The sequence below is a fragment of the Anabrus simplex genome, chromosome 4 (genome assembly GCF_040414725.1).
Source record: "Anabrus simplex isolate iqAnaSimp1 chromosome 4, ASM4041472v1, whole genome shotgun sequence".
NCBI classification, from domain to species: domain Eukaryota; kingdom Metazoa; phylum Arthropoda; class Insecta; order Orthoptera; family Tettigoniidae; genus Anabrus; species Anabrus simplex.
Window position 1 is genome coordinate 129,397,894 of NC_090268.1, and position 13,670 is coordinate 129,411,563.

Genomic DNA, 13,670 nt, shown 5'->3' on the forward strand with positions numbered 1-13,670 from the left:
ATCTATACAAATAAAATCGTAACGACTGTGTGTCTGTACTTTGAATATTTTGGCGATTTTTTTGTACAGTTATCCGTTTCAGGTCTAATAATGACAATCTGCATATTGTTTTAGCTTTGGTGTCTGTCTGTTTGTCCGAGTTCTTATAACTAGAAAACTACTGGATATATTTCTACCAAAATTCATATTTAGAATCTACCTGTCCTTGGGTAGGGTTTAGGACCAAATTTATTTCTAAATCCCTGAATAGATTGAGAGTTTATAGGAGAATCCAAACAGTGATGTTACACTCCCACAAAATATACATGACCAACCTTAACGTACATTTGATGAATTAGGTCTATCAAAAGACTGTATATAACAAACGTTTAAGTAGGGCCTATATGTTATTTATGCCATTCTATGTCGTATACGTATTTAACGTACGACTGTAAATAACGGAGATGCTTTTAAAAAATCGGACTTTTAGTCCATGTTCCGTGGAATACTTGGTGCATGTCAGTTCAAGGTGGGTTAACGGGAAGAACTAAAGAGCCATTTTACTTTTTTCGATAGAACAGATAATAAGGCTGGTTATCATCAACGATAGGTTTCATGATTCTTCAGCCACAGCGCAACTCCAGTGGTCAGAGAAACAACAATATATAACCGAGAATTTTGCACGACTTCGGACCCGGACCTGTACCATACGATACAATAAACTCTCTAATCGTCCTCATTCTGTCTCTGCTTTGTTCATCTTTATTGTTTTTCACGTTACTACCACATGCTTTCGTAGAAAAATATAAAACACAGATATGTAACTTCGCATAAATTCACGAAGGAAACATGTAATCTATTGCAAATTCCCGTGCGAAGAACGGGTACAACTGCTAGTATTTTAATAAAAGTGGACTTTGAACAGTATGGTTCTAGACCATCGGTAGATATTAAATACATATTTTACCATATGTATTTACACGTATGCTTTGAGATACGTTATTACTTCAATTGAGTTTTACCTTTCTTTATAAATGGATAAGAGATCACCGAGGCTTATCCTGTGCGGAATGGAGAAAGGCCATCAAGATGACAGCGAATGTGTGCGCCGTTCGCTCCGTGCCAGGAAGGTTCCAGGACAACACCCTCTCTCGGCGTTGCCACAAAGAGCACGGAACTCTTGCCCATGTCCTGGGAGCCTGCCCTCACGGGGAGGTATTGAGAAATTCCCGCCATCATACAATGCGACACATGATTGCGACCTCGCTGAGGGATCACGGTTTCATGGTGCACGAAGAGGTCTCTGGCCTAGCTACCGACGGGAGTAACAGACGTATTGACATGACAGCCTTTCAACCAGCTAGCAAGCAAGGACTAATCTTAGATCCCACAATACGCACGTTGGCCAGGTCGAAGAGGTGGACGCCGAAAAGAAGTCAATTTACCAGCCAACTGTAAACTACTATAAAGATAAATATCACCTAGACAATATTTCCGTCCACGGACTCATGATCGGAGCTCGAGGCACAATCCATAAATTTCTTACACAGCTATGGGATTCTCTCGGTCTCAGCCGGACACGACTTCACGACATCGCTATCGCCGCAATACGAGGTTCAGTGACCATAATCCGCAATCATCTATATAACATCTGAAGAACCGTATTGCAAATCTATTCCTGAGCCTTTTGGTGAATCTTCTACCTGGCACACTAGCAAAGTAAACAGTAACTTAGAAGACAAAATACTGTGTAGTCGACATACTTTGTCCTTGTGGCAGCCTCTGCATGGGGGAAGTTGTAATAATAAATCAAAGTAAAAGAACGGAAAATGTTCAAAATAATGCTTCATACAAGGTTTTCTATATCCCCTATTAATACTAGCCTATATTCTCGTTATATACGGTCGTTGTTACATTTTCGTAATTATTATTTGTTGTGATGTAATCATGCTGTCAACCATTTTTATTCCAATAGTATGCAAGGTCTCAACTGAAAACGACTGACCAGACGGATGAAGCGGTATCTTGCTTGACAAATTTCTTTAAGCTATTACAATAGAAAATTCAGCGCGGACAGTACACTACTTTGAAGCTATTCGTGGGCTCGTTTACCGGACAAAATGAAATGAAGTTCATACTGGCATTATTACTATCTTATGTAGAAGAAAAGTTATTTATTTTTATTGGTTTTATATTTCCTGCTCGAGGACTGATAGATCGAATTTTCGGGCATATAGAAAAGGAGCATAGGAACTATGGACATTTGATAAGTCCAGTAGATAACTATATTATGAACATTTTGTTAAGAGTAGACTTATTGTGTTTCAAATATCACTGATTTATAATGAAGGAAAATTCCGTCTTAAATATGTGATAATTCTAAAGAACTGACCTAACAAGGAGGAAGGCAATAAAACAAAGTGAATAATGTGCTGGTGTACACCCACCGAGGTACAATGGCTACAACGTAATCAATACTCAGTATAATTATTTCTGATAAAGTGCATTGCAGAATGAATTTCTTCTACTGTTATCCACGTCTGTGAACACTCGTTCTTAAACTTGCGATAACTTAGGTGGGATTTGGAAACAAATGCATATTAGTTATGCCAATTGTGTCCGAGGGGGAAAACAAACCTTTTCTTAATTTTAGTTTAATATTGCATATACCGATACCTACTGGATTCAGTTGAAAGAATATTAATTTTAAATTGAATAAAAGAAAAATATCTTTGTTGTTAAAATGACTTGGGTGGAGTTTGGAAGAAGGCTCTTCAAATACAGGAACACGTGAAGCAGTCCTGACTTTACGACTGATCGTAAGGGATAGAATTAAGAAGGACAAGCCCACGTACATGGCATTCGTAGATTATAAATTGCCTTTTCAACTGTTTTTGTGGGGACTTGATCTTTTATTTTCCTTCTTTCTTACCTATGCATTGTTTTTTGTGTTTTATTCGGCTGATGATGACCCGGATTGAGGAAGAAACCGGTACCGATTCGACTTATAATTAAATGGAATGTAACACTACATTTCGTATTGAATAGGTTGAACTACCTTATTTATTATTTCAATTTAACATCAATCATGCTGTCAATCATTTTTATTCCCGTAATATGAAAAGCCTCATGTTGTAATATGAAAGGTCTCAAGAACCATTTTTGAAAACAAATTCCGAGTGTTTACTTAGTAGTGGCAGTGCTCACCTCCTTTGTGGCTATTGCTCTGTCGTCAGCATACCCGAAGTTCTCCGATTTTGCTGCGGTCATTTCAGCTATATGCAAGCTGTATAAGAGTAGGGGAAGCGCAGAATCTTGGAAATTATACAAAACTAATCCATCAACGACGTGTTTAGTAGCTAGTAGGCCTAATTACCGAATGTTCGCGAATATCGTTCACTTCTCGAAGTTACACAGTATCTCGGAGTTGTGTATTGCGAACCGGTAATGTTGGTTGCGTGTTAGAAGTGTTTCAGGGGTAATGACTTGTGATCCTGATGTCGGCATGTGCTCGTCAAAATAAATTGTCATGATCCTGAATACATTTAATTAAAATACGTTAAATTTAGTCGAATTTAATGAATGTGTGCCTCAGGGGCTCTTAACTTAGGAGCGTGGGTTGGTGACCTCGGGCCCTTAGATGAGTCCTGGCATTGCTTCCACTTACTTGTGCCAGGCTCCTCACTTTCATCTATCCTATCCGACCTCCCTTGGTCAAATCTTGTTCTTTTCCGACCCCGACGCTACTGGGTTTCCGAGGCCTAGGGAGTCTTTCAGTTTCATTCCCTTCGTGGCCCTTGTCTTTCCTTGGCCGGTACCTTCATTTTACGAAGTGTCGGATCCCTTCTTTTTCTTCTTTTCTCTCTCTGTTTACTCCCTCTGGGTGGGGGATGCAGACGAAGAATACACACAAGGTATCCCCCGCCTGTCGTAAGAGATGACTAAAAGGGGCGACCAAGGGATGATCGAATTAGAATCATGAGGCTACTTATGATTAGTACCACCACACGGAGCACACCATGGGTCGTTTTTACTTGCGCATAGTACCACTATGTTAGGTACAAAATAGGTTTGTGATTAGTAGCAATAGAGTGTGTTGTCGGCTTTTACAGTACCTGTGATTAGCACCACTATATGAGCGACACCATGGTTCTGGCTTGCCTGTGATTAGTACCCACTATATGAGGAACACCACGGGATAGTACTAGTCCCTTTTTATGCACACTTATATGATGAACACCATAGGTTTGCGTTGCCTGTAAATGGCGCCGCTATCTGCGGAACACAATAGGTTTGTGTTACACGTGCGAATTTCATTACCTGTGCGTAGTACCATAATATGTGGAATACCGCAAGTCTACGCTACGTTTGATTAGTACCTCAACATGACAAATGCCACGCTTCTACTTTCCCAGCCATAAGTACCATTATGAGGTGCCGATGACCTGGATTTTGGACTCCTTTAGACAACAAGCATAATCGCTTCAGCATCATGCTATAGAAGCAGTCCCTTGGTCAGTAATACTATTGTTTTACGTCAGTTTCTGTGAATGTGAGGCAATGAGGGTCGGATCCACTGATTGTTTTAAATTCATATCCATCCATTCATTCTTCGTCCTTTTAATTTGTCATTTACTGGGCCAGTTGGCCTTGTGGTTAGTGGAGCGCGGCTGTGAGTTTGCATCCGGGAGATAGTGGGTTCGAATCCCACTGTCGGCAGCCCTGAACATGGTTTTCCGTGGTTTCCCATTTTCACACCAGGCAAATGCTGGGGATGTACCTTAATTAAGGTCACGGCCGCTTCCTTCCAACTTCTTTTCCTTGCCTATCCCGTCGTTGCCATAGGACCTATCTGTATCTGTGCGACATAAAGCCACTAGCAAAAAAAAATATTGTTATTACATTTCGTCTCATTTCGTACCATTAGTGACCGATAACCTAGATGTTAGGCCCCTTTAAACAACAGGCATCATCTTCTTCTTCCCCTTTTACCGTTTATCCTACACCTGTGAGGTCTCGGGTGCGAAATGCGTCGCACATGTGGATTTGACCCTGTTATACGTCCGAATGTCCTTCCTGACGCCAACCCTATAAGGAGGGATGTAATCACTATTGCGCGTTTCTGTGGTGTAGAAACATCAATAATCATCATCATCATCATCATCATCGCCACATCATCATCATCAAAACAATAATCCCCATCAGACGGTTGAGGCGCTGGCCTTTTGACCCCAACTTGGCTGGATCGATCCTCGCTTAGTTCGGTGGTATTTGAAGGTGCTCAGGTACATCAACTTCGTGTCGATAGATTTACTGGCACGTAAAAGAATTCCTACGGGACTAAATTCCAGCTTCTCGCTGTTTCTGAAAACCGTAAAAGTAGTTAGTAGGACGTAAAGACAATGACAGTAGTAAGAATTGATCGTTTCAAAAACTTGCACTCGCCCCACTCTTCGTTATGTTGTTGTAAAACGTCCCCAAACGAAAGAACCATCCCTTTTATACACGACGGGAATAACTGAAGACGTATTTTTACAAACTAATAAGTCAAAGTTCCTTCCAGAATTAGGACATAATTACGCAGAGATACGTACGCATGACAGGTTTAAGAATCTATTGGTAGGAGTGAGATTCAAATCCACTACCTCTACAGTAGAAACCCGCCGCTCTACCAAGTCGCTACCAAACAGATAATCATGCGATTTATGATCCGCTGACGGAAGAGACCAATTATCACTATCACTATTATTATTATTATTATTACTCGTATTATTATTACGGAATATTTAATTAGTATTCGTATTATTAACATTATAGTACTAAGCGAATTAACAGTAGAAAACATTCACCAGTTAGAACAATGTATGAATTAAAGCTAAATTAGAATACAGAACATCCTGGCCTCTTAAGCGGTCACATTGTAAGCAAAACTGGAAAGCCAGATGTTCCGAACTGTCAGTGGAGAGATTTCATGGAATGACATACTACGACGCATGAGCTTGAGTGGTTTCTCCCTGTGGGAGCGGGCGTTAGAATAACATCCACGGTATCCCCTCCCTGTCGTAAAAAGCGACTAAAAAGGGGTCCAGGGGATTTTAACTGGAGAGCGTGAGTTGGAGACCACGGGGCCCTAAGCTACGTTCCGGGAAATGTATCAAATTACTTGTGCCTGGCTGCTCACTTTCACCCCCCCCCTGTGGGTGGGGGCGGTATAATAACACCCACGGTATCCCTTGCCTGTCGTAAGAGGCGATTAAGAGGGGCCCGAGAGAATCTCAACTTGGGAGCTGGGTTGGCGACCACGAGGCCCTGAGCTGAGTCCTGGAATTGCTTCCACTTGTGTGAGGCTCCTCACTTTCATCTATCCTACCTGACCTCCTTTTGTCAACTCTTGTTCTTTTCCGACCCCGACGGAATTAGAGCACTTGAGGCCTAGGGAGTCTTTTATTTTCACGCCCTTTGTGGTTCTTGTCTTTCTGTGGTCGATACCTTCATTTTTCGAAATGTCAGATCCCTTCCATTTTTCTCTCTAATTAGTGTTACATAGAGGATGGTTGCCCAGTTGTACTTTCGCTTAAAACAATAATCACCACTACCACCATCACCACCACCTCCACTTTCACCTATTCTATCGAACCTCCTTTGGTCAACTCTTGTTCTCTTCCGACCCCGACGGTATTAGAGCATTCGTGTCATAGGGACTCTTTAATTTTTACACTTCCGCTCTCATTAGTGTTAGTAGATAATGGTTGCCCAGTTGTACTTTCTCTTAAAACAATAATCACCACTACTTCGTTATGACTCAGAGTTGTTCTCTTGCTCGTGGAGTAGTGTTAAAATCATTACTTATGATCCAGCTACTGGAAATATCACTTCGCTCCAGCAGAAAAATGAACTATTGCTGACCTAGTGAGTGGCCATTCGGCTTGAGTCACGTAGCTCTCTGCTTATATTCGGAAGATAGTGGGTTCGAATCGCAACTGCGGTAGCCCTGAAGATGGTTCCCGTGCTTTCCCATTTGCACACCAGGAAAAGGCTGGGGCTCTATCTTAACTAGGCCACGGTCGCTTCCTTCCAGATCCTAAGCCTTTCTTTTCCCATCGTCGCCATAAGACCTATCTGAGACCTGCCGTAATTGGAACTTCCTTCCGCAGATCGTTAAAGGAATATCAAAACCCGGAAGATTTAAAAGTGTGTGCTCAAAATATCTCCATGATATGAGCTCGTATTACGACAGTTTTCTTCTTCTTATAACTATCGTATCATTCATCGTTACTGTTAGAGCAGTAGCAGCTGTTTTTTCCTATTTTGTAACGTTTTTCGCACGCAATCATAACATGAAAACTGAAACTTTGGTCAATATGAGACATTTCTGGTATTGAACATTAAATTGTAAATAATACTACGGTTATCTATATTATTATTATTAATTGTATTTTTAAGGGGCTGCTTGGCCGAGGCGGTAAAGGCGTGCTCGGTTAGCCCGGAAGGACGTGGGTTCGAATCCCCGTCAGGAAGTTGTGAAATTTAAGAAACGAGAATTCCACTTCCGGAGGTGCATATGGCCCTGAGGTTCACTCAGCCTACACCAAAAATGAGTACCAGGTAAATTCCTGGGGGCAAAGGCGGCCGGGCGTAGAGCTAACCACTCTACCCCATCACGTGCCGAGGTTAACAATGGTGGAAGTCTTTACCTTCCACTCTTCCAAGGCCCTTCATGGCCTGTACGGAGGTGACTTTGCTTTGCTATTGTATTTTAATTTCTTCTTAGGAATTATATAATTGTATTTAAGAAGCAAAATGTTCATTTATTTTATATTGTGTGGTATAATATATATTGACAGCACAGTAGCAAACAGTAGTAATTTGTTTCAATCTTTTTAAAGTATTTTTATTTTATGTTTTTATGTATTCATTGGTTAAGTGTAAGTCAGGAAACCGTGTCCCTTACTTTGCCAGTTGAAATGAATCATATCTATCTTAGCCGGGCCCGTGGTGTAGGGGTAGCGTGTCTGCCTCTCACCCGAAGGCCCCGGGTTCGATTCCCGGCCAGGTCAGGGATTTTTACCCGGACCTGAGGGCTGGTTCGAGGTCCACTCAGCCTACCTGATTAGAATTGAGGAGCTATCTGACGGTGAGATTGTGGCCCCGTCTAGAAAGCCAAGAATAATGGCCGAGAGGATTCGTCGTACTGACCACACGACACCTCGTAATCTGCAGGCCTCCGGACTGAGCAGCGGTTGCTTGGTAGGCCAAGGCCCTTCAAGGGATGTAGTGCCATGGGGTTTTGTTTGGTTTTATATATCTATCTATGTGTGACGGGCGACACAGAGAAAATTGTAAAAACAAAAAACAAAAAATGAGTATTGCTGGACTTAAATAGAAAAAAAAGGAAGTATATTTTTTAGTGTTTCAGAATGGAGACGAACTTCTATTGAAGAAAGGAGAGTTCATAGGAATTGTGTCCTTGTTTTCCTGTTCCAGAGCAACAGCATGGATCTCAGACTTATGAGGGCGTCCACATGGGTCGAGAGGCATGGCAGAACAGTAACGGGAACCACATCGAGGATGTGCGCTTCTCCAAGACACCTCCTGACGGCCAGTTCCCTATGCATAACGGAGGTCATGTCAAGTTCGAGGTACCTAAAGTACCCGTCATATTCGTACTGGGTGAGTATGAACTTGGTTTAGAACTTCAGTCTATGGGTTGCGATCCTGTCTCTTACCTGGCGAGTCTGGTTTCGATTCGTGGTGAGGTTAAAGATTTTGCCTGGAAATGAAGGCTTGTTCGGGGTTCACTCAGCCTACGTATAATCTAAGCTAACCTAACCTAACCTACACCCACAAACATTTTGCAATGGGACGCTATAAGTAGTGAAAAATTTGAAAAAGTGTTACATTGGAGTTACTAATTTAACTGGCTGTTCGAAGTGCTATCTGACGGTGAGATAACTGTCCCGGTCTATAAATGCAAACATAACGGTTGCGAGGATTCGTCGCCCTGACCACATGTCGTCTCGTAATAGGCGCTCAGTCTAAATGTACGCGCAGAGTAGGAGCTGGTTACATGCTTGCTGTTTTGAAGGGCTGGTCGTGCTTGTCGCTGGTGACGAGTAAAGCTGGTGAAGGGCCTATAGTACAAGCGGGGATCCTGCCCCCAGACGAGTAGGTCGAACAGCAGTTGGACAAGAATGAGTACCAGAGATGAAGAACTATTTCTCTTGGAATCTGTTGGCTGGAATTTATTTGTAAATGCGCATTTGTTTTCTTATTAGATATAGTTAATTTTTCACATGGGAGTGTTGGTGGCAGTAACTGCAGGCAGGATAATAGGGCCTATAGTTTTCGAAACCACAATCGTAGTAATGACATTCTCGTACCATTTTTTAACAATTCACGGACAATGAATGCCAGTCTGGATATTTTCAGCAAGACTCGGCAACCGCGCATACGGCTAACGAGTCATCAAGTTAAATTGAGAACATTTTATACAACAGAGTAATTAGTAAACCATTGCGACCTGATTCTCAGATCTTACGGCTTGCGATTTTTATTTTAGGGAAAAATTGAAAAATAAGGCTTATGCAACAAACCCTCACACTGTACATGAACTCAAACAAAATATCACGAGAGAAATTGAGGCTTTCTCGGTACATGAACTAATGCGTATGAATGAAAATTTCCTTAGATGAAGCCAGAAATGTGTAGATGCAGGTGGAGGACATTTTCATCTTCTGTGACAAGGTGAGACATTATTTTACTTTGATTATGCGTTATTGTGTGCGCTTGTTATTTAGGCTACATGCGATTCATACGGGCCCCAAGCTCAGCCTGACCTTCAGCTCGCCTACTTATCCGCTGCGAAAGACGCTGTATCTCTAACGTATGAACAAGATATAGCATCGTTTATTGAAGCAATAGTGACTTTCTTCCATAGCTAGGATGGAACATAATTCTTTTCTTGGACGCTATATATTAATGCCAGCCTTCTGCTCGGTAAAACCAGCTCCATTGTTCGTTGTGAGCTGGGTAACTTACAAACACAGACTAAATCCTGCATGCCGCTTGTCGGCACTGGTAGGCAGCAAGTAGGTAACCAGCTCCGATCATGCGCGTACGGGGGTCGCTTGGTAGAGAAAGGTTCATCAGGGCTGTAACGCCATGGAGTTGTGTGTTTGTTTGGTGTGTTTGCTTTTTTGTTTGTGTGTAGAAGAGATTACACGCGAGACCTGAGTGGGAGAGCTTGAAAAAGGCAGAAACCAACTTCAGTAGGAGTCGGTTAGTCATTGGTCTCCTGTTCCGTGGATACATCTTCAGTCCCAGTTGAGGTAGATGGAATTTAAGAGTGATTAAGTACAATAACGACTCCAAACCTTTGATTTTCAGGATCGTTAGCGGTAGAGAGAATATTTAATAATAATTATTATTAGATATAAACACGTGGTCTCACTGTTCACTACATTTCCGACTTCTATTATTATTATTATTATTATTATTATTATTATTATTATTATTATTATTATTATTATTATTATTATTATTATTATTATTATTATTATTATTATTATTATTATTTTACTAAAGGTGCCGCCACCTGAAAACTGAATTAAAAGATCTATATGTAATTGATACAGGGTGTAACAATGAGGTAGGCCAAACTTTCAGGACATATTCCTCACACTTAATATGTTATATGGACATTGACCCAGAAACGCTAATTCCCAAGTTAGAACTCATTTTCTACAGCTCTATACAGCACATTAATCAAGGGAAGCACACAAGAGCAGAACATACTAGCATACCACATGAAACTCTTTCTTGCACGAGACGTCTCCCCACACCCACAAATACAGCTGGACTGAGCCAGGATCGAACCCGCCATCTTGAGTTCAGAAGACCAGCGCTGTACCGCCTGACAGTTTGAAGTTTCAGGCCCTCTCTGAAGCTCCCTTACTGCTGATTTTTTGAACGAATTATATGTAATATTTTACTCGCCCTTATCGTGAACTGAAGTACAAAGTTTCATGAACATTCACCAATCCATTATCCCGTGGTGCTGTAACAGATATACAAACCAACAGACACAACTTAAACTGAACCCGACAGGGCATATTATTTGTCCTGTCCGGTGTAAGGATCAATTATCAGGGAAATATTCAGAAAATACAGACAGAAAAGCAATTTTACTATCGGTGGTGAAGAGATTGGCGTTCCCGGTTACGTATGCTATATCCTCGTTATTGTCCATGTTGGAGACGAGAGAATCGAGTGGAATCATCACTGATTTCCGATGAAGGCTAAAGTGGTTCTAATCTCGGACAACGAATGTGATGCTTTTGACATGAAAAGTTACACTATCATTCACATACAACTACATTTGTTTCCTTTGTTTTGTTATATAGAAACTATGGTATCCACCACAGCCGTCACTACCATTGACACTATACCAGGTGGCCCTCCAGCCTCGTACCTTCTACTTATAAGTGTCCCGCATGCATCAGTGTTGAATGGGATGCCTAATCAGTGGTTTACAAAGGATGTGAAATAAAGATGCAAAAATATAATGTTTAATAACTCATTAATTTATACACATACAGACATACTCTACCAAAGAGCTTGTATGTGTCTTGAAAGAGCAATTAGCTCTTAAATGGAATTCCGTTCGGAAAAATACGTGTATAGAAGACAAGCTGATATTTGGAAACTCCTCCGCATACAGTCTGCGGGCTTCGGTTGCATTCCGACCAGATCCTTCATGGATTAGAATTATACCTGGAAATTCATCGTTGCTGAACACACCAGTCATTGTGGATATGTTGACAGCAACTGCAGTGCTGCTGTACCAAGTACAATACTACTATTCTCCGTTCGGATATGAGGCTTACAACACAACAGAAGGGGGCGCATTAGACGGGTAGCGCTGAGAAAAATGCAGCGAGTGGCCGCCCTGTTGTATCTTCGTATTCTGACGTAAACTTCCCGTAGGGAGTGATACCCCTGTGAAAAATCAGTTATTAGGCATACCATTCAACATTAGAGTATGCGGGACACTTATAGGCAGAAAATACGGCGTTGGCGAGTCACCTGGTATAATCGGACTAGTCCCTCCAGTCCAGCAGGTTTTACTTCCTTTCAAGAGATTACGGCTCAAAGAAGTGCCCTTATTTGGTAGCAGTGTTTTACAGAATAACAATGCTCCGCGGCTAACTGCTTAGCATGCTAGTCTTTGGCCCAAAATGCTCTGGGTTCAATTCCCGACTGGGTAGGGATTTTAACCGTCGTTGGTCGTTCTTCTGGCTCGGGGACTGGGTAGGATTACCGGCTTCATCCTAGGTAAGGTCTCATCGTCACATATGCGAAGGTCTGCCATGTGTTCCAAACTCGAAAGACCTCCATCAGGCCTCTCCGATGGCCATACGCCACCCACATGCGGAAGGGAGTGGTTGTATTACATCCACGGTAACCCCTGCCTGTTGTGAGAGGCGAATAAAATGGAACACTAACGGTTCTCAACTCGGGAGCATGGTTTGGCGACCACGGGGCCCTTACCTGAGTCCTGACATTACTTCCATTTACTTTTGCTAGGCTCCTCACTTTCATCTATCCTATCCGATATCCCTTGTTCAACTCTTGTTCTTTTCCGACCTCGACGGTATTAGGTTGCGAGACCAAGGGTGTATTTCATTTCACGCGTTTCGTGGCCCTTGTCTTCCTTTGGCCGATACCTTCATTTTTCGAAGTGTCGATCTCTTTAATTTTTTGTCTCTGATTAGTGTTATATGGAGGATGGTGTCCTAGTTGTACTTCCTCTTAAAACAATAATCACCACCACAAACTATACTCCCTCTTAAGCGAATATTTCTCCCTATGGGTGGGGGCGGTAGAATAACACCTATGGTACCTCGTGCCTGTCGTAAGAGGGGACTAAATGTGTCACCAGGGGCTCTTAACTTGGGAGCGTGGGTTGGCGACCACGGGGCCCTTACCTGAGTCCTTGTATTGCTTTCACATACTTGTACCAAGCTTCTCACTTTCATCTATCCTCTTTGACCTCCCTTCGTCAACTCTTGTCCTTTTCCGACCCAGACGTTATTAGGTTCCGAGGCCTAGGGAATCTTTCATTATCACGCCCTTCGTGTCTCTTTTGTTTCTTTGGCTGATATCTTCATTCCTGGAGGTGTCAGGTCCAGTCCATTTTCCCCTATCATTAGTGTTATATATAGAGGATGGTTACTTAGTTGTATTTCCTCTTGAAACATTAATTACCGCCAACACAGCCACTCTTAAACCAATGGCCACCATCAGCTTACGCAATAATAATAATATTAATAATAATAATACTCAGAGGGAAAGTTTGCAGGAGCTTAAGTAAATGATAACTTGTTCATGGACATCTTAGTATGAGTGAGGGGCCGATGACCTTCGATGTTAGTCCTCTTTAAGCAACAAGCATCATCATCAACAACAAGCAGTATGAGTGAGGAGAGAGAATAAAATGTTGGAAAGTTTGTAGGAGTGTAATTGTCTGCTGAACGCCGCACTCCTAGCATTGAGTCCAGTTCTAGAATAGCGTGAGCGTCACGACCTAGCCGTCTCTTCGTGAGTTTTAAATTGACGGGCGAGAAGTAGTGTTTAGCTTGGAACGCGCTACACGGGGGAAAATAGCTGCCTGGCGTGAATACTTGGCTGTA

The 13,670-nt window shown here is 42.0% G+C and overlaps 1 protein-coding gene across 1 annotated transcript in view; it reads left to right on the forward strand.

The window, feature by feature from the left end:
• The first annotated feature begins 1,049 nt into the window (after nucleotides 1-1,049).
• The window catches only part of LOC136872197 (adenylate kinase isoenzyme 5), a 327,365-nt gene continuing 314,744 nt past the window's right edge, over nucleotides 1,050-13,670 (forward strand). Inside the window, exons 1-2 of the mRNA XM_068227364.1 lie at nucleotides 1,050-1,194; nucleotides 8,464-8,649. Of these exons, the coding sequence (XP_068083465.1) occupies nucleotides 1,050-1,194; nucleotides 8,464-8,649 (331 nt within the window). The remainder of the gene's footprint in view (nucleotides 1,195-8,463; nucleotides 8,650-13,670) is intronic.